General features: G+C 43.5%; 1 protein-coding gene across 2 annotated transcripts in view; it reads left to right on the top strand.

Annotated features, from left to right (window-relative positions):
• LOC140394404 (acyl-coenzyme A synthetase ACSM3, mitochondrial-like) overlaps window positions 1-22,440 on the top strand; it is a 79,124-nt gene that overhangs the window by 44,950 nt on the left and 11,734 nt on the right. Inside the window, exons 10-15 of one of the 2 annotated variants that reach the window (XM_072481647.1) lie at window positions 1,495-1,596; window positions 7,986-8,113; window positions 10,497-10,596; window positions 10,929-11,048; window positions 15,110-15,161; window positions 16,569-16,839. In XM_072481647.1, coding sequence (XP_072337748.1) covers window positions 1,495-1,596; window positions 7,986-8,113; window positions 10,497-10,596; window positions 10,929-11,048; window positions 15,110-15,161; window positions 16,569-16,639 — 573 coding nt within the window. In that variant the 3' untranslated portion in view covers window positions 16,640-16,839. Of the gene's footprint in view, window positions 1-1,494; window positions 1,597-7,985; window positions 8,114-10,496; window positions 10,597-10,928; window positions 11,049-15,109; window positions 15,162-16,568; window positions 16,840-22,440 lie in introns of those variants that run through there. The other variant, XM_072481646.1, reaches the window with a different exon arrangement.

The raw sequence follows: 22,440 nt of genomic DNA, 5'->3' as shown, positions 1-22,440 counted from the left end.
TACTGCACTGAAGTGCCACACCAGATTGTTTACTCAAATCCTTGAAAAATACACAACTTCCTAATTCGGAGATGGGACTACTAACAGTGAGCCAAGCTGGCATGAACAAACTAAACTTTAAGTGCTGAGTACAAAGAGTCTATAGGGTCGCTGTCACCCATGCCTGCCTGGTGCAGGGAACAATATAGACAGAGGGTTAAGGTGACAAATGACCTACGGGGACAGACCAATTAGCCTCCCTGTGAGCCTTGTAGAAAACAAACTTACCCGCTCAGGGGCGGGGCCCATCAAGGAGTAATGGACTCTCATAAAACCCGGCTCAGATGGGAACCGAGAGTGGTCCCGGTTGGGACCTGGAGTGTACTGTGTATATAGTTTGCTTTGCAATAAAATATGCTTCTTTACGCCTCTTGTTCTGGATTCCGCTGTGGCCACTAAAGTTCCCTCCGGGACCCTCACCCAAGGCAGGCAGAGGTTATTTCAATTCACAGCTCAATGATGTAATTGGTGCAGGAACGCCTTTTTAACTTGAAATTGAAGGAGTCCATTGCGGTGCTGATGCGCCAGCAGAAACTTACAGGAAACGGCAGCCTGGCGGGAAGAGGCAACAGTCCTTCTAAAATTTGAGCATTCCGTCACATTACACATTGAACCAAGGCATTTCTACTAAGTGACCAATCTGAAAGCATTTTATTGAGAGCCCTAGAAATGATAGTTTCTGCTGTGACTCATTTCTGTTATGCTTCTTCATGTAACATAAGCTGCTTCCTTGATGTATGCTCTGACAAAGGAAGATTCAGACTTGGAGATAGGTTTACTCCTACTTGAGCTCTTCCTCTTTCCACCTGCATGTTTAGTTTCCCTATCAGTATCTATATATCGGCAAAGGCAGAACCTATCTCTATCCCTAGAGATCTGTCAACCTCCTACTTGAGTTCGACTCTCCTGCTAATCTTGCTATAGGAACTCAGTCTAACTAACCAGTCTGCTCTAAGCCACGTGCTGGGTATGATGCTGTTGATCAACTCTGATGTACTCTCTAGATGTCTGCCTGTGGAAAGAGGCAGAGCATGTGTGCCCTGTCCTTTTAGCTGGGGCTGTTTAGCACAGGGCTAAATCGCTGGCTTTGAAAGCAGACCAAGACAGGCCAGCAGCACGGTTCAATTCCCGTAACAGCCTCCCCAAACAGGCGCTGGAATATGGCGACTAGGGGCTTTTCACAGTAACTTCATTAAAGCCTACTTGTGACAATAAGCGATTTTCATTCATTAGTGCCCCCTTATGGTAATGCCACCTCTGGGTGTCCTGATTACCCATTGGTTGTGTCCTGTTGTAATGACCCATTGGTTGTATGTCTGCATGTCATAACATCTCTGGTGCTTCCTCTAGTGGTTACTTAGTTGTAGTGTATTTACATTAACCCCTTGTGTGTATACTGTGATGCATATCACCACAACTCGCACATTTTTAGAATTCTTGTTATTCTCGTTTCAGATTATTGATGAGAAATGCAATGTGGTTCCTCCTGGAGTGGAAGGTGAAATTGCCATTCGACTGAAGCCTGTTAGACCACTTGGCCTCTTTTCTGGATACATTGTACAGTAATCTTATTTCAAATACTTTGCTGAAATATTTCTAAATTATCACAATATAGAATTATTTTATGTAACGTGCTTTGTGTTCGTTGATGAATCTGACTTTTTTGACTCAGCGAGGCTGCTTACTTAGTGGTGAAATATGCATAGAAACAACCATGAGATTTACCCAAATCATTTTACTTTGGACTCCTAAAACTAAGAGACAGGAAGCATTCTTCCTTGTACAGTAGCAAATATTTTCCTGTTAGGTCACTGACCAGGTATATTTAGTGAATGCCCAACCACGTGCTGACCTCAGCAGAACTTTTGACACCAGCCTGATTTTAAAAATGTGGACAGACTCCCGGTCGCTTGATTCATGTGCTTTTGTGTGTTTGCTGGGAAACTTTAAAAGGGAAGGTGAATGTTGGTCATCTGTAAACGGGGAGCTAAAAGATACTTTGTCAAGACGTGGAGGGAGCCCCAGGATGATTGTCTTTCAGATCGAACAAATGCTGCAGAAAAAGGGGGATCTGTTTGAGTTCTTGACCATCACTAAATACCCAGATAAACTGTTCACGGTGCATGGGAGGTGGCCAGCCATCTCTGTAAATGCACTCTATTCAGTGGATTTGGACACAGCCCTGCAAGATGTGCAATGACCTAACCAGGTCAGGTAAGGTATGGTAACCTGCTACCGCCATACATTTCAGGACAACAAACATGGCAAATTAGTGTTGTATTCCAATCACATACATTAATTGGGGTGATTCGTTCAGCTGCCTCTGTTGTGTTCCCCTTTACCCTTGCCAATCCTCGTCCGAGGTTCCCCCCAAACCGGTATGCAGTTTTTCTAAATTTAACTCCCCATGTCCTATCCAAGATCACTGATGCACTATCAATTACCACAAAGACAAGAGTAGTAGAATAATCGAGGCTTTATTGAGCAAAGATGTTGTGCCTCCTGTAGCTGCCACCAGAATGGCTGCAGCACCGGTGAGCACACACATTTATACTCCGCCTACTGGGCGGAGCCAGCAGGCAGGGATTTACCCATGTACCTCTATTATACGTGTCTTACCGTGATACATATAATACAGCTAGTGGTGACTACCACAATCACTTTATCCATTCTCTTGACCCCATTCCCATTAAACTGCTGACCACACAGATTTCCTGACTCTAACCCATGCTAGTTGACACTGCAAATAGTTCCCGCCCAGCAAGTACTTCCTCTTTCCACCTGCATGTTTAGTTTCTCTATCAGTATATATAGGCAAAGGCAGAACCGATCTCTATCCCTAGAGATCTGTCAACCTCCAGCCCCATTGTGTTCTCAATTATATTTTCTTTTATACTTATTATCCCACCATACACCTCCCAATTTATTTTTGCAGTTCATTTGGGACACTAATGCCTGTCCCATTTCTGGTCCAAAAATCAAATCGAGAACGCTGCCATAGAAATCTCCCAATGGGCAGCAAAGCAAATGGCCGTAACACTTTGCTGTAACTGATTTGAAAAAACAAAACACAACGAAAGAGGGAAAAAATGCAAAAGTACTCAAGTAACTTGCTACCTATCCAGTTAAATTACTTTTGATTGAAAGGCATGAATATTTGAAGGGGTGCAAATCCAGCATTTCAACATGAAATCGTGTAGTACGTGAGAAGTCCCTACAACCACCAAAACTCAGGCTGCAAGTGCAAACACTGCTTAGGCCGAATCTTTTGCCATGCTTCTGGGGAGTTGCCTTGGTTCCAGTTAGGGGCATTAACAAAAACTATCTACCTTGATGACCTTCATTGTAGCATTGATTTGAGTTTTCTTACATGATTAAGAATTAGGATTGTGTGAGTCCAGAGGGGCCAAAGACCTCCTTTTCGTTTTGAATACCATCACTTGGCTGATTGACAGATGCAACACAATTCCTTCCAAGTGTGATAACGATTTCTTAAGAATGAGCATTGCAGGGAATCCCCACTGACAGTACAGCACAGCATGGTCTGTCAGACCTGAGAATCCTTTCTAGTAAAATGAGATTCTGGTTACAGACAAACCTTTTTATTATTACCGTAAATCTGCAGTATTTCAAAAAAAGGCCAGTGCAACTGATTGCTCAAATGCAAGCTTGGTGAATACTCCAGGCTAGGAGCTCATTAGATACATGTTTGTATTGGAAAACACCATTGAGAATTAAAACCTCTTTCCCACAAGCTAAGTTTCACAGTGCCCAAAGGTCACAAAGCAGCTAGAAATCATTTTCTTAGGCTCTAAAAATAGTCAGCAAAATTCCTGGACTTTCTTTGGGTTGAAAACCTACCATGCAGTACATTTTGCATCTTCAGACATCTGACTACCACATTACCTGCAGCAACAAAACCATTCTCATGACTCTCCGATGGGGTTTGAGCGGTGCCTCAAGCTATAACGGTGGTGGTGCCTTTAAGGCCAAGAATGCTCACCGTCTATTTCTGTCCTGACATCTCTGGCCAAAGGTGAACTCGTGTGATTTCTCCATTATTTAAATGAAGCCCCAGAATACATTCAGCTCTCTACTCCTGGGCACTACCAGGAAAAGAGGATCAATCCAGTCATCACTTAAACTCTGTTCTTAGTAGAATACAATAAGGTTCGGCATTAAGGTCATGGTGGTAAGGGCTAGGTTTAAGAAAGCATCCAAATTTTGTACAGGTCTGCCCTTGGTCACCATGTTTCAAATAGTTTTCTAGTATTTAGGTTTTTTTGCCACATGTACCGAGGTACAGTGAAAACTATTGTTCTGCATACAGACCAGGCAGATCGTCCATACACGAGACCATAAGACATAGGAGCAGAATTGGGCCACTTGGCCCATCGAGTCTGCTCTGCTATTCAATCATGGCTGATATCTTCTCATCCCCATTCTCCTGCCTTCTCCCCATAACCCCTGATCCCCTTATTAATCAAGAACCTATCTATCTCTGTCTTAAAGACACTCAGTGAATTGGCCTCCACAGCCTTCTGCGGCAAAGAGTTCCACAGATTCACCACCCTCTGGCTGAAGAAATTCCTCCTCATCTCTGTTTTAATGGATCGTCCCTTTAGACTGAGATGGTGTCCTCTGGTTTTAGTTTTCCCTACAAGTGGAAACATCCTCTCCATGTCCACTCTATCCAGGCCTCGCAGTATCTTGTAAGTTTCAATAAGATCCCCTCTCATCCTTCTAAACTTCAACGAGTACAGACCCAGAGTCCTCAAATGTTCCTCACACAAGTTCTTCATTCCAGGGATCACTCTTGTGAACCTCCTCTGGACCCTTTCCAAGGCCAGCACATCCTTCCTTAGAAATGGGGCCCAAAACTGCTCACAATACTCCAAATGGGGTCTGACCAGAGCCTTATACAGCCTCAGGAGTACAGCCATGGTCTTGTATTCTAGCCTTCTTGTCATGAATGCTAACATTGCATTTGCCTTCTTAACTGCTGACTGAACCTGCACATTAACCTTAAGAGAATCGTGAACAAGGACTCCCAAGTCCCTTTGTGCTTCAGCTTTCCGAACCATTTAGAAAATAGTCTATGCCTAAATTCCTCCTTTCAAAGTGCATAACCTCACACTTTTCCACATTTTATTTCATTTGCCACTTCATTGCCCACTCTCATAGCTTGTCCAAGTCCTTCTGCAGCCCCTTGCTTCCTCAATGCTACCTGTCCCTCTACAGATCTTTGTATCATCTGCAAACTTAGCAACAGTGTCTTCAGTACCTTCTTCCAGATCATTAATGTACATTGTAAAGTTGTGGTCCCAGCACCAACCCCTGAGGCACACCACTAGTCACCGGATGCCATCCTGAGAAAGACCCCTTTATACCAACTCTCTGCCTTCTGCCAGTCAGCCAATCCTCTATACATATACGTATCAGGATCTTACCCTGAACACCATGAGCTCTTAACTTATTTAACAGTCTCCTATGCGGCACCTTGTCAAAGGCCTTCTGGAAATCTAAATAAATCACGTCCACTGGTGCTCCTTTGTCTACCTTGCTTGTCTAACCTCCTCAAAGAACTCTTAACAGATTTGTCAGACACGACCTCCCTTTGACAAAGCCGTGCTGACTCAGTCCTATTTTACCATGCACTTCCAAGTGCTTTGCGATCTCATCTTTAATAACAGGCTCTAAAATCTTACCAATGACCGAAGTCAGGCTAACCGGCCTATAATTTCCCGTCTTCTGCCTTCCTCCCTTCTTTTTTTTAAAATTTATTTAAATATGTTTATTAAGAATTTGCACAAAATTTTCAACCATACAAAACAACCCCCCCCCCCACCCCCCCCGTAACACAAAAGAAAGAAAGCTCGCATAGCAAGACATGAACATGGCAAGTCAATATTATACAGAACTTTGTACATTGGATTCCTCCCGTACATATCAGTTTCCCGGATGCCTTCCTCCCTTCTTAAACAGTGGTGTTACATTAGCCACCTTCCAGTCCTCTGGGACCCTTCCTGCCTCCAGTGATTCCTGAAAGATCATCACCAATGCCTCCGCAATTTCCTCAGCCCTGGGGTGTAGTCCATCTGGTTCAGGTGACTTATCCACGTTCAGACCTTTCAGTTTCTCCAGAACCTTCTCCTTAGTATTGGTCACTGCACTCACCTCTGACTCCTGGTTATCCTGGAGCTCTGGCATCCCACTGATATCTTCCACCGTGAAGACTGATGCAAAGTAACTATTCAGTTCGTCTGCCACTTCTTTGTTTCCTATTATTACTTCTCCAGCCACATTTTCTAGTGGTCAAATGTCTATTTTTGCCTCTCTCTTACCTTTTATATATTGAAAAAATCTCTTCCTATCTGCCTTTATATTACTAGATAGCTTGCACTTATGCTTCATATTCTCCCCCTTATTGCTTTTTTAGTTGTCCTCTGCTTGCTTTTAAAGGTTTCCCAATCCTCTGGTTTCCCACTAATCCTCGCCACTTTGTATGCTTTTTCTTTAGCCTTCATGCTGTCCTTGACATCCCTCGTCAGCCATGGATGCTTTGTCCTCCCCTTAGCATGTTTCCTCCTCCTTGGGATGAATTTCTGTTTTGCCTCCCTAATAACCCCCCAAAACTCCTGCCATTGCTGTTCCACTGTCTTCCCTGCTCGGCTCCTTTTCAAATCAACTCTGGCCAGCTCCTCCCTCATGTCATTGTAGTTACCCTTATTTAATTGTAATACCGTTACATCTGATTGCAGCTTCTCCCTCTCAAACTGCAGGGTAAATTCTATCATATTGTGGTCTCTGCTCCCTAAGGGTTCCTTCACCTGAAGCTCCCTCATCAGGTCTGCCTCATTACACATCACCAAATCCAGGATTGCCTGTTCCCTAGTAGGCTCTGTCACAAGCTGCTCCAAAAAACCATCTCTCAGACATTCCACAAATTCCCTTTCTTGGGATCCACTACCAACCTGATTTTTCCAATATATCTGCATATTGAAGTCCCCCATGATCATTGTCATATTGCCTTTTTTACATGCCTTTTCTATCTCCTGACTTATTTTCTGCCCCACATCCTGACCACTGCTAGGGGGCCTCTACATAACTCCCATCAGGGTCTTTTTACCTTTGCGATTCCTCAACTCTACCGACTGAGATTCTATGCCTTCTGATCCTATATCGCTCCTTGCTATTGATTTAATTACATTCCTTACTAACAATGCAACCCCACCCCCTTTGCCCATCTGCCTGTCCTTTCGATAGGACATATATCCGTGGATATTTAGATCCCAGTCCTGATTCCCTTGCAGCCATGTCTCTGTGATGCCCACAACATCGTACCGGCCAATTTCAATGTGCGCAACAAGCTCATTTACCTTGTTCCGGATATTGCGTGCATTTAGGTACAACACCCTCAATCCTGCATTGGCCACCTCCCTTTTCACACTCTCCTCAGTCACTGTCCACTGTACTGTGGCCCTTTAGGATTTTTAACTATGGCTACTTTGCCTTACACTTTCCCCCTTACTGCTTTTTGTTTCTGGCCCCGCTTTACTTCCCTCCGACTTCCTGCATCGGTTCCCATCCCCCTGCCACATTAGTTTAATCCCTCCCCAACAACACTAGCATCGGACATACGATAAATACACAATGTAAATACCTATACATAGACATCGGGTGAAGCATACAGGAGTGTAGTTCTGCACAGTAGAGAAAGTGCGTGGAGAGATCAGTTCAGTCCATAAGAGGGCCATTCAGGTAACAGCGGCGAAGAAGCTGTTTTTGAATCTTTTGAATATTTGTTTAGCACCCTGGTATTATTCCCTAAAGCTGTAATTATTTAATGTATAAACAATTAAGGCTCATTTTTAGCCACCAAGTATATGTTTTTAAAATTATTAAATACTTTTGAACTTGGAGCTGCTTTATTTGTATGTTGCTAGGATGATCCAAAACGAACTGCTGCAGTCCTACGAGAAGACTATTATTTGACTGGAGACCGTGGTCTAATGGATGAGGATGGATACATCTGGTTTCTTGGGAGATCAGATGATATAATTTTATCAGCTGGGTATAGTGATCCAATTATTCACATTTTATTGACTCAAATGTTTCATTCTTAAATAAAAAGATGCTAACTAAGGGCTTAACATAGCCCTTCTGTTGTATTTTACAATATAAGAATCCTTGGGCATTCATTAATTTACTAAATATTACAAATAATCTTTCACCATGGCCCTGACTTACAAATCAAGCTGTCAAATTCCATTAACGATTCATTGCAACACTCTTAGTATTCCTGCAGATAATGAGTTTCTATATTGGAAGTGATTGGCTAACAGGTTTGGGCAATTTGTAAATAGATTAATAACAATATAAACACTTCAACCTTTAAAGGTCTATTAAATCAAGAATTTATACTTGTAATATTTATTTGTGACAAGGGAGAGAGAATGATAAATGCCCAAGAATCTTAGAATCTCGACAATGCAGGAGGCCACTCGGTCCATCGAGTCAGCACCAACCTGCAGAAAGAGCACCCTACCTAGCATCCCCAACCCCCCCCCCCCCCCCATAACTATCCCCGTCGCCCCACCTAACTTACACATCTTTTGAGGTGTGGGAGGAAACTGGAGGATATCCCTACAGACACTGGGAGAAAGTGAAAACTCCAGTCACCCAAGGCTGTAATCAAACCCAGGTCCCTGGCGCTGTGATGCAGCAGTGCTAACCACTATGCCACCGTTTTATAAGGCTGAATATGTCAGGAACTTAACATGTCGGTGAATCAACTTTTATTACTATGCAAATGTGTATTGCAGCAATCAAAGAGCTGCCTTCAACTGGGAAATTGAAGTGATTTTCTCAATGGAGAAAATGCTTTCTAATCAGACAAGTAAAATAATATTTGGAACCATTAAATAGAAAAACGTGTAGCTTGATACTCTGGCGATTATGTGGAGTAAATTTTATCATCAAGTTGTATTTACCTCCAAAACACAAATTAGGCCGGAGGAAGTTGTCAATTCAATATGTTGTGCCATAGTAGGTGGTCAACGTGCAATAGTATTTCCTATCATTTAGTTCCTGGAGATCATTTACTCAGTCCACTCCTGCACACCAACAAGCAACAGGTTCAAGAGTGGGAGTGGCAAAGAATTAAAAATAGATCACCTGCCTAACCTTTCAGTCAGGGGAAATAATGGCATACTGTTTGCTTCCTGCGTATTCCCTTATTTTCATTTTGGTATTACCATTTTGATCCATGGATGAGAAATGGACCTGTGACTTCAATGCAGCTTGTATCTTTAAGGTAAAGAAGCAACCTGTATGCAGCCTTTAATTCAAAGAAGCAGATTCCAGAAGGCTGTGTTGTTTTTGGCTGACATCAGTGATGACTCAGTTTGATTGACTTGTCAGGTGGCCAACGAATTGGCTCAAGTATCTGTGCCCTGCCCAATGGCCAGTGGAGATTTGCCTTGGTCTTACTGTCATGTTTCTCAGTGTCACAAGACTGGAGTTAATTTCATTTTCATTGCTGCAAGCGGGATGGAGGAATATAACCAACTCACTCCAGGAATCCCAGTTAATTCTCATCAAAAGGCCACTGTGAGATTCTGGTAACCCTCCCTCTCCAGAACTGCCAGTGCAAGCAGAATCCATAATCTGATAACTCTGAATATGAACAGGCTGACGTGAAGGTCTTTGCTGGAAAAGCTGAGTAAGATATATATATATCGAGCTGGTTCCATACTGGCCAGCTCTATTTATGCAGGGACTCTGCTAATGATTTATCTGCCCCCCTCATTGGGGAAGCTCATACACCCAAAGGGTTGTGGGATTGCCATTAGTCCCCAGCCAGTGGTAAGCAGGCAGGTTATAATAAAAATATACTGCTGAGCTGCAAAGTCATTAGAAGCTGTATTCCAGATACTTTAATCCACATTCAAACTGTGAAGGGAGTGCACTAAAGGACTCATCATCTGAAGCAAGGACTCTTATCTTTTCACCTTAATCCCTATTATTTTCCACCTTCTGTGTTTGTTTGTTGTGTGTGTGGTGAGTAGAGGGTGGGGCAGTTAAAGGGGAGTCAGGTTTTATCTCGACATTAAGCAGCCGTATTTGCTGTATATTTCATATTTGTTCTGGTTATAAATAAACAGTAAGTGTTTCAACTTACAAACCTGGTGACTATACTTAATGGGCAGCCGAGAGCCAAAGGTGTGGGGGATTTTTATAAGAATTATTGGTTAATCCACTTGTGTGGTGACTCCGGGGCACGTGGGGCTGGAATTGACCACACACTAGCCCAGGGTGTCGTAACAATATCCGGAGAAATCTTTTTTTTTTGTTTAAAAAGCATTTCCAGAGAACAAATATCATGCATTAAAGATACTTTAACGTAAACCAATAATCCAAGTAATGTGACACCTTTTATTCTAAAAATGTCACAGGTACCGTATTGGACCATTTGAAGTAGAAAATGCATTGATAGAGCATCCGGCTGTGGTCGAGTCAGCTGTGGTCAGCAGTCCTGATCCAATCAGAGGAGAGGTATGCTTAGAAACCAACACCGAGTTAATCAAACAACTTCATCCAGTAGCGGATTTTTCTTTAAAACAAGCTGTGGAGATCCATCAGAACAATCACACTGAATATTTAGGGGAAACCTTAACTGAGAATGGGTATTAGGCAGGAGGTTCAACTCTTTGTTTTATTTTAATTACACATTCCTTGCAGTATAATGTCTATAATTGCAATCGGTTTTCACAAACACAACTAATTCAAAATCTGATCTTCACACACACACAACACAATACCCATAACAATCCTTGGTGGGTCTGTCACTTATTTTCTCTATTTAAAATAAATTTTCTTATTTTAAGGTTGTGAAGGCATTTGTCATTCGAAGTCCTGCTTACACCTCATGTGATCCTGACAAGTTAATTAAAGAATTGCAAGAACATGTGAAGAAAGTCACCGCACCATATAAATACCCAAGAAAGGTTTGTATTTTACCTCTCCTGGTTTAGAATGACAGCTATTATAACAGGTTGGGTCTAATTCTTGCAAGATCAGTCATCACAATAAAGTGGTGAGTGACAGCAAGTCATTATAGTGTTGTGAATTTTTATTACAGGCAACTTCATGTGTTAATACCAGTTTGCAAGCCAAGTGATTTTTCCCAGTGTGATGTGTTGTGAACTTCTGTACAGTGAAACATGTAAATTACAAACACCTCTGGGACTGCCGGTAGTTGTCTTCCTTTATTGGAAATATCCTTATTTTCAAAATAGAAATTTCTTAAACCGTTGGGGCAGTAAAAACTCTGTACCTGGGACAGAGCGAGCCATGGTTGCATGCAATCTCAAGAGATCAGGCATTTTTTCCTGCAGCTTTGGATACTGGTTACAGCTGCCCATTCCCCACAAAGGTAGTTTATTTTGCAAAGTCCACTGCTGCCTCGCACTGATCTGCACATCCCACTTTCTAACTGGTTACAAAATAAATGTGGTGCATCGAAAGCTGCCTGCACTTCATAATTGGCAAATGTCCATCATCTCAGAGTGCTTTTTGTATCTTTTATCATGCAAGTTATTTGGGTCTCTCAATTAGTGCATGTTTCTTGGGTTTCAATGTACTCGGTGCAAATAGTAAAACCATTCCAAAAAAACTGCTAACCCAGGGTAAATGCTGTTGGCATTCTGCCATTGATTGCACACAATCTGCATTCGCGCGCGCAACATCCACTCTGTCATGATATGCAGACACGCAACCAATGGGTAATCAGGACACCCAGAGGCGGCATTACCAAAAGGAGGCACTACACGAACACTATAAAAAGGACAAGGCACACAGGCTCTGCCTCTTCCACCGGCAGAAACTAAGAGAGCAGGACAGGGTTGATTATCAGCAACATCACACCCTAGTACATGGTCGAGAGCAAGCTTGTATAGTTAGCAGAATAGACTGAGTTACTAGACGCAGATTAATACAGTGTCGAACTCATTTAAGAGCATTGTTAATCATTCAATAAATACGTTAAACTTATCTCCGAGTCTGGAGCATCTTTCAGCAGAGCCTACATCAAGTAGCAGCTTAGGGGGTAACATAATACAACACCCTCCAACTGCTGACATGGGGGACTTTTAAACTACCGAACTGAATGTTGCAATATTAAATACATGTATCGGATTTGTAATTTTAGCAAATGAACCTGTTGAAGTTTAAGAAAATGAAGGGCAATGGCTAATTATCTACAGAGATAGCTAACTCTTATAAATACAATAGTTACAATAGTCTGCCAGCTGACCAGTGAAATGTTAACTTGCTAAATGGGATAAAATTAAGTTACATAGTGGTTACCGGCATCTTTCTGAAATTTGAATCACAATATCAATGCAGTGCACCTAATGGGGCTGATAACGTTTGCCATTTACACTCTTGGAAAGATTTAAACTTTTGTCAAGGGTCCTTCAGCAGCACTTTCCAAACCCACAACCATTACCAGCTAGAAGAATAAAGGCACAGATACCTGGGAACACCACCACCTGGAAGTTCCCATCCAAGTCACTCACCATTCTGACTTGGAAATATATCACCGTTCCTTCAATTGCTGGGGCAAAGTCCTGGAACTCCATTTTGAACAGCACAGTAGGTGCACCTACACCTCAGGGACTGCAGCAGTTCAAGAAAGCAGCTCACCGCCGCCTTCTCAAGGGCAACTAGGGATGGTCAATAAATGCTGACCTAGCCAACAATGCTCACATCCCATAAATAATTTTTTTTTTTTTTTAAATCTATCCTGTTTTATTTTAGTACTATGAGAGGAACTATTAAATGGACTTCTGAGATACATTATGAGGCAGTGTTGTACAGTTTCCATTTGTATTGATAACCTAAAGCTCAACAGTGCTCTACCTAAGATGCTTCACACAAAATAAATAAATGACATTTCTTACATAAATTTTAGTCTTATCATGTAGAAACATAGGGATCACTGAAATTGTCCTTTTCACCAGATGGTAAGATTTAACATTTTTTTCCCCCTCACAAAAAACATTTTAAGTATTAACTGTTCACTATAAATACTACATCAGATCAAAAACATCTCAGCAAAAATTAAAATGTGAAACAACTTCCTCAGCAAACTTACTGGCTCTTCATGGGATGCAGATGCTCAAACCTTAAGGACCTTAGTGCTTGCCATAATTTACTTGACTGCAGAGTACTGTGCGCCAGTATGGTACAACTCATCCCATACCACTCCCCTGACTCCCAGTCCTGAGCAACCTCCCACTTTCTCACACAAAGGAGATTACAATAAGAAAGCTCCTGGAGGAGGTTTACGTTCCTACTGCTACACAAGGACCGTACCAATCCAGCTGCTGCTCGCCTCCCATCATGCCAGCCTGTACGGCTAAGACCACCATGCCAAGGAACAACAGCAGAGGCCCCATGGCAGTTGCAATGGAACCAATATGCCACAACTAAAAGTTGCTTCCTCTTCATAGATCCCACATCCTGCCCAAGCAATCTGCCACGCCAACATAATCATATCCGCACTGGCCAAGGCCGTTGTGCGGCAAATCAGCAGAGGTGGGGCCTTGCAGGGAACCTGGACTGCAATCAAATCATTGGAGATTGCTCCTGACAAAATTCAACAGAGAGCTCAGAGCTCCATTTAACCACTGCGGAAGCTATTGTCTGACTTGATCACTGCACATGCTAGGAAAAAAAACTATCTGGTCTGCTCAACAGCTATCTGGCTTCTGTCTTCTACATACCTCTATCCATTCCAATTCCCTGTCTCCCGTTTACACCGTTCCCCTACAACAATTCACTGTGCTGGGGCTGAAGCGTACATTGAACACTGCCAGACCTTCCTGAACATTTAAGACAATAGTGGTGTATTCCGTCATACTCACACAATCCTAGTTTTTTTCCGAGAAGGCAAGACTTTGATTCACACTGAAAACTCATCAACTCTTACCCCCTACCCACCCCCCCCCCCCCCCCCCAACCCCCATTTTCACTTTCAACATCAAATGAGCATAAGAACTAGAAGCAGGAGTAGGCCATCTGGCTCCTCGAGCCTGCTCCACCATTCAATGAGATCATGGCTGATCTTTTGTGGACTCAGCTCCACTTTCCAGCCCGAACACCATAACCCTTAATCCCTTTATTCTTCAAAAAACTATCTATCTTTATCTTAAAAACATTTAATGAAGGAGCCTCTACTGCTTCACTGGGCAAGGAATTCCATAGATTCACAACCCTTTGGGTGAAGAAGTTCCTCCTAAACTCAGTCCTAAATCTACTTCCCCTTATTTTGAGGCTATGCCCCCTAGTTCTGCTTTCACCCGCCAGTGGAAACAACCTGCCCGCATCTATCCTAGCTATTCCCTTCATAATTCTATATGTTTCTATAAGATCCACCCTCATCCTTCTAAATTCCAACGAGTACAGTCCCAGTCTACTCAACCTCTCCTCGTAATCCAACCCCTTCAGCTCTGGGATTAACCTAGTGAATCTCCTCTGCACACCCTCCAGTGCCAGTACGTCCTTTCTCAAGTAAGCAGCTTATGGAATTCTTATTCTGACAGAAATCAAATTCTCAGCTACCCAACTCCCTTTTCTCCATTGTCCCAATCAACCTTCCTGTTAAATTATTCCAACCTTTAGAAGGTTTTTCTAATACCATGTCCTGCCCCAAATCCCACACCAGTAGTTGTAAGTATGACACCTACCTCCTACATCTTTATTCCCAGGCCAATTCCACACTCACAATTACCCCTTCACGGTCCATATACACAGATTCCATTTGAACATTTAATTCATACTTAAAATTGCCTGCGGATATAAACCACGGTGAATATTTCACGCAACAGCATTAAAAATCATGCACGCATATGTAGAAGCATGACTGGATCTGGCTGTATTTTAAATTTCACTTTTTCAGGACAGCCTTAGTCCCAAAATATAAACGTACTAAGTTCTTGGTAAAGACAGTACAGGTGTTCTGAACTCATCTAAATCATGGACTACCTTTTCTGCTTCCCCACAGATTGAATTTGTGAAGGAACTGCCCAAGACCATTAGTGGGAAAATCAAAAGAAGTGAGTTACGAAAGAAAGAATGGGAAAAAGAAACTAACTCTTAATTCTCGTACAGCATCGTGAAGTGGAATCATTAATGAAGAGCAAAGCATTTAATTCAATTAAATCAAAGATAATATTGCGATGAATGTAGGAATTTCAGATATACTGTATTATATGTATCTGGTGCAGTAATAGTTAAACGCCTGGGTTAGTGTGTGTGTATATATCTGCTGCAGTAAACTTAAAAAAAATATTGGTTTAAAAGTCAGGGAGACACGGTGAGTACAGAAGGGGTAATTAAGGCATCATAAAAATAAGATCATGCTTATGTGTAAAAGGATAAACCTAATGTAGTTTTGTTATGATTTCTGGGGAGTAGATAATTAAAGACATTGGGCGCGATCTTCCCAAAAGGGAACTAAGTCCCCTAGCGAGCGTGTTTAGCCGCGTGTTTACTGGCACTCACAGTGCCAAGAAACACATGGCTATTCAACACGACTCGCGGTGAATAAGGGGCCTAAACAGAGAATGCGTTTACAACGGGGAGTTCCGGTTGCTGGAACTCCCCGTTGTAACGAGAGATCGGGATGCAGGGTGCCCATGTGGCACCAGCCATGCCAGGGCAACACCCTGCCCAAACGGCATGCAGCTGGGGCCTCCTATCCCTTTGGAGATTCTCAGGAGTGCCATTCAGTCTGGTCCATATTTGTGCGTACCAGTACCAAACGGCACTCGCCCGAGGTCCCCAGGACGAAGAGATCCAAAGCCTCAGGTACCTTGGGAATCTGCACATTAGAGTAAGGCTTACTGCTTCGCTCTAATATGCAGATTTGCTAAAAGGTGATCCCGTCCATGATGGGCGGGATTCCCTTTGCAATGGCTCGCGAGATTGTGTTGAGTCTCGCAAGGAATGGCAAGCCGGGTAGATCCCGGGAGCGGGGTTTCCCGGCTTTCACCGGCTTTGCTGCGCCGCGGCAAGCTGCTTTTACAGCGCAGCGTGGTCGGCAGATCGCGCCCATTGTGTTTAAACTTAAATAATCAGGCCACGGGATTTGAAGGGTTAGGGATGATATAATTAAATGGGATGAGCCAGGGGCTGAAGCAGTCAGACTTTGAGTCAGTCAGCTTAGATTTGGCTGTGAACAGAACAGCAGCTTTTGAGAAAAGCTGTGTTTTGACACTGGCAAGAATCTGGCTGTTTCCTGAAGGGTCTCTCTCACTCTTGCTCTCCAACACATCACTAAACAGCAAGGATTTCTGTATTTGCTAACTGTATTTAAAAGTGGATTTTGACCTGATTGGAGTTAAAGAAGATAGCAGTTAAGATTTAGTGTTTCATTTGATTGTTAAGCATTGTTTAACTGGTAATTTTATGATATTAAAGTTAGTTTAATGCTGTGTTAATAACAAAGTTTGTTTTAATAGACCGTATACCTATTTGTGCAAGGAATCACTCCTGGAGCCAAGTATCCTTTCCTCACAGCTTTACAAATTAAAAGCTATTAGGGTTTCTGTCTGGTATCGTAGCAAATGTTGGGGTCTGGTCCGGGATCAAAATAAAATAAATTTACATGTTAACTGACCTGTTATAAGCAGAATATGCGTTTGTTCAAGATGATAGCGGAGACGTGTTATAAAGTTGCAAGATGTCTCTTTCACTTGTTCTTCGTCAATAAAAAAGACAAATGAAGAGTAACACGCACTCCCTTCACTTTTTTCTGCCCCAAGTGACAATGTATAATTGTTATAATCGGAGAGATTTCAAACTTTGAACAATACCTATGTTTCTAGTGCCCGAGTATAACAAACAGAATGTGTTCAGTTTTTATTGCCCATGATCAATACGTTTATATGTAAAAGATGTGTGCTTTCTGACCATCAGGTATTGATCCCAATTTAAATAATCCCACCAGCAAGCTCAGAGTTTTAAAAAATATGTATTATCACACACTTGCCCAAGAGGCTTAAAACACACACACACACCATGATTGTCCCAGCCTCTTGTGTGACAGGCCTGTAGTTTCTTGGGTGAGTTGATGCTTAAGTTAAAGTGAAGTGTGGGCAGCACGGTGGCGCAGTGAGTAGAACTGCTGCCTCATGGCGCCGATGTCCCAGGTTCGAAACCAGCTGTGGGTCACTATCCGTGTGGAGTTTGCACATTCTCCCCGTGTTAGCATGGGTTTCGCCCCCACGACCGAAAGGTGTGCAGGCTAGGTGGACTGACCATGATAAATTGCCCCCTTAATTGGAAAAAACGAATTGGGTACTCTAAAGTGAAGCTCTTGTAAAGCATAGGATTCTCAGTAAGCTTCAAGATTTATTCTAATCAATCATCTGGGAGATTGGTTCTCAGCTGAACTTGGAAGTTGGGACAGGTTGGATAGGGAGTCAAAGAGTCTTTCTCCCACTTCCAAGGTATTTCTGTTTATTACCTTGGTTGTTGCGATGACTTGCGACTGATTGTATGGCTTTTTCATGGAACTGTCGCTAAAGAATAGCTTGTTTCTGTTATTTAAAAGAGGCAACAAAACAGCTTCCACAGCAAGTGACTTATGCAAGTTCATAGTCGTTTTTCAAAAAGGGAGGTTGTGTTGTCGTTTAACACTTTAAAATCCACATTCATCAAATACACTTTTGAGTTTCAGATTTCTTATGTCAATGGTGAAACAGAAAGATGAGCTGCCTGAAATTATTTTGTTGATGGTCCATCTTTAAACAAAGGCGTGTGAATTCTCTGGATGGCTGTGAATGTTCATTTTAATTAGGTATTTGCTTGAGACGTAGGACTGAGTGGAGCTCAAAATACCAATGGCCATGTGGTTTGCAATGGCCATTTTAATCTATGTGTGTTCAAATTTTAAAAAAATTGACAAAGTTAATGTACTGGAACATGACACTATATTTAGCGGCATGAAATTGCTCACATTGTAGCCACTGGAGAAGAACTACATATTGGTGTTATATTAAATTCAAATATAAACAAAGTATAATAATCTTTATTGTCACAAGTAGACCTACATTAACACTGCAATGAGGTTACTGTGAAAAGCCCCTAGTCGCCACATTCCAGCACCTGTTCAGATACACAGAGGGAGAATTCAGAATGTCTAAATTACCTAACAGCACTCTTTCGGGACTAATGGGAGGAAACCAGAGCACCTGGAGGAAATCCACGCAGACACGGGGAGAACGTGCAGACTCTGCACAGACAGTGACCCAAGCTGGGAATCGATCCTGGGACCCTGGCGCTGTGAAGCAACAATGCTAACCACTGTGTTACCATGTCGCCCATATAACCACATTTAGGTTTAAGTGAAATTTCACACAGAATTACTTTCGGAATTAAGTTTCATGTGATATATGGATATTGTCATGACCACACCGATGGGTCTCTGAGGATATCCCAACTTGAAATACCTGTTCGAGGGGATGTCTAGTTTTGTTTTTGGAATGGTGTGAGGAGTCACATGAAACCCCTGTGAGAATAACCAGCTCAGTCCTCGAATAACAACCATTGAAACTGTTAATTTAAAAAAAAAGACAAAGACACACAAACGAGACTACAAAACAATTAAGTATATGAATCACTGTAGCCACCTGGGTTGGCCACTTCCCGACTTAAAATGGCGATCCGCAAAGACTACAGGGAAATTCAGCCAACACAGGCAAAAACGAGCAAGCGCAAAAATCCTGTGTATTAGAACTTGCAAAAGTCCAGACAGCACTGAAACTCACAGCCATCTGCATACTAATGGCCGATCCCCGGGAACAATCAAAACATCGAAGGTGAATAAGGCCAAGCCAGACTCCTCGGCGCCAGCAGGAGCCAAGACAAAGGAAGGCCAACGGACACTCAGGGACCGCCCAGCGATCAGGGAACAACTCCAGTATTGGCGAAATCGATCCAAGTGATCGGAACATAGTCCAATCACTTGGAACCAGGTACGGGGTCCGCCCCGAACGGCACAAAGTCCCTGGGGACTATAAAGTAGAGTCCACAAGTTCAAATCGGTCTTCTTGGCAGGGTCACTCAGCAACTCGAACCAACCCTCGACAGTGAACTGCCTAGCTGCCGCAACAACCAAGTAAGTCTCCAGTCAACGCTCGCTACGAGCTAGGCGCTCCTAGCTACCAGTCCCTGCCAGCTTTTGAATTCTGCAGACTCAGAATCGAATGAAAGGCCATTTGTTCCCCTGACCTGGTGGGCTAGTTCCGAAGCGAAGTATAGGCCTTTTAGCGATAGAGATAGTCGAGAAAGTAGAGTTATATGCATGAGTAGTGATTGACTGTGTATAATAAATGTGTTTTGATTTGAATCTTACTAATTGGTGTGTTGAGTTATTGATCAGTACTTGAACTTGAACCTCGTGGCGGTATCATAAAGATACCTGGCGACTCTAGAGCAAAGGTTATAGAAAAAGAGCAAATTCAGTAAAGACCCAACGGGCAACGAAGTAAGAGCCAACCAAAGTTAGCAACATTTACTGGCGACTCCGCCGGGACCCGATTTAGAAGTGGCCTAACCATTCCGGGAGAACCCAAAATTTGAATTGAGAATCCAATTGGGAACAGAAAAACCACAAGTGTTCAAGCAGTTCTGATCAATCCTCATAATTCGGAAGCGTGTAAATGCATGTGTAACTAACAGGGCTATAAGATAAAACTGATAGATTTTTGTTGCGAAAAACTGTCGGGAGTTTGTATTCCGGAAACTAGCGAACACCTCAGTACCCCTCGTTCCAGATTTTAAAAGAGCATTCAGATAGAGAAAATGGCAATGAAGGCAATGGAACACACTATGAACCCCTGGGGATTCGAGGTTGCAGCGACCAGCAGCAGAGTAGGACAGTGTCCCGTTTGGGAAGAAGAGACCAGGAAATATCTCAAAGGGAAAGGATGGCCCCTTTGGAGTGTATTCTGTGACAATGAGGAAACAGAACCCGGGAGTATAGGACGTACTTGGTGGGAGAACCTATCAGAGATCCATAAGAAAAGCTTGGGAAAAGCTCACGAGCCGGTGGCAATCGTGTCCTGTCTGGCACAATTGCAAGGCACAGAGGAGGTCGTTCGGACGCTCCGCAAAGAGATAGAAGAGAGACATCGAATGAGCAAGGTCGATGTTAGTGAGATCGAAAGAGAGAATATAGATTTAAGAAGGAAGTTGGCAGCAAAGGATGGAGAGGTGGATGATGCCAAGGGGGCACACCAGTCTTGTCTAGCGCATCTGAGCAGCTTCCAAACCCAGTATGATAAGACCTTGCAGGACACGCAACGTGCAGTCCTGGTAAGAGAAGAGACAGAGAAACAGGTAGAGGCATTGCAAAGGCAGTGCAGCGATCTAAAGGCAGCGTTAAGAGCACTCCATGGCTGCCACCATGGAGCACAGACAAAGCTCATTAGATCATGCGAAATGCAGGAAGCAGATTGTGGAACTGTAGTCTTTGCTTTCAGTGCAAAATGGGTTTTAGAGCACCTTTGATTCACAATTAGATGAAGAAGACAGCCCTGATTGGCAAGAATTAAATGAAACCGCGCATAGGTATGTTTACATGTGCGCAAGGAAAGCCCCAAAAGAGAAAAGCACCCCAACCCCCCACAGAGCAGATAGATCAGGCACCCATGAATCCAGTAACTACCCAAAGCACAGTCACATCAGGAGGCGCAGAATTCCTTTACACCACCCCCTTAACCGTGACCCAATTACGGGACGCGTGCGAAAAGATCACACCGTTCCTCCCCACCTCAGACCCCCACCGCTTCTTTGCTAGAGTAAAGCAGCAGGCGACCATGTGCGGCCTGGATGAGCGTGAGCAAGTGAAGCTCACAGTTTTGAGTTTAGACCCTTCGGCTGTTGCAGCCCTTCCCGACCCACAGAATGTAGGATGAGGCACCCTTGCAGAGATGCACACGGCGATCCTAGATGCGATCGTCTACAACAGAGGTAACCCTTTAGAAGGCCTGAATAAGTGCAGGCAGAAGAAAACCGAACACCCCACAGCGTTTGCTGGACGCCTGTGGATCCATTTTACAGCCGTTTTTGGAACCTTTGAACGCGCCCATTTGTCCCAAGACAACATGGCCAAATGGACCCGCACCCTTATCTCCCATGCCACAGAGGCAGGAAAAAAGCCTGTACCAATTATGACCCCTCGGAAGAAGCGCACAATGAAAAATGGGTTTTAAACAGGTTGTCTCACTCCTGGGAGCAATCTGTCCAAAACAAACCCGCAATTAGGAAACCCGAAGAACAGCAGGCAGAGGCAGATATCCAAGCAGTGAAAGCGCACCAGAACCCTGCAAGGGTGAACGAAGGCAGGAACAGCCCCCCACAGAAGTGTTACAACTGTGGACAATTAGGACACTTTGCACGAGAGTGCAATGCCCCACGAAAGCCACAGAGAGCCCAGCAGGCAGGCACTCTGACTAATAACAAGACAAAGCCCATACATAGTGTAAGCACCAGTTCAGACCAGACAGACCTGAACGGAACTGACTGACGGTGTTCAGGCTCCCCCAGTTGGGTCTGCGACACCCTTTGGGATAGGTCCGGCCGACCAGTCGTTGCAGCGAAAATACGGGGTCAGCCCATCGAATTTCTCTGGGACACAGGAGGGTCCCGCACCACAATTAATTCCTCCACCATGTTCCAAAAAGACACGTGGCCCACTACAGCCACAATCACCCTCAGCGGCTTCACAAGCCACTCACAACAGGGACACATCACAGCCCCTGTACCCATTCAAATTGGCAACATTACGACAAAACACCCCATAGTTTTGCTCGATCTGGACCACACAGCAGAACACATTTTGGGCACTGACTTCATGAACTCCCACAACCTTTCATTTGATCCAGTAAATCAATGTGTCTGGAAAATGACAGTCAGCAAGAGCCCCCGCAACGCTCACAGTAGTTGAGTATGCAAACAAGATTACCGCAGTCGGCGATTTTTGGTTTGACCCGACCACGATTAGCACAGACAAACAGGTTAGGGCAGTCCTTCAGAAAAACAGGTCCGCATTTGCAAGTCATAAACATGACCGGCAAAATGGCTGGTTCGGTTCAAATAATAGGACCTGACCCTAGACCTCAGAAGCGATATGGATTTCCCCAAGAGGCAGAGGGAGAAATCGCAAAGGTTATTGACAGCTTATTAAAACAAGGCGTACTTCGATCTGTAGCCTCTACTAATAATGCCCCACGTGATTTGGCCAGTGAGAAAGCCCGATGGATCATGGCGACTCACCATCGATTACCGGGAACTCAACAAAGTCACCCCCGCAGAAGCACCCACGGT

Source organism: Scyliorhinus torazame, chromosome 17, assembly GCF_047496885.1.
Source record: "Scyliorhinus torazame isolate Kashiwa2021f chromosome 17, sScyTor2.1, whole genome shotgun sequence".
Classification (NCBI taxonomy): Eukaryota; Metazoa; Chordata; class Chondrichthyes; order Carcharhiniformes; family Scyliorhinidae; genus Scyliorhinus; species Scyliorhinus torazame.
This window is presented reverse-complemented; position numbering and strand designations above follow the sequence as displayed.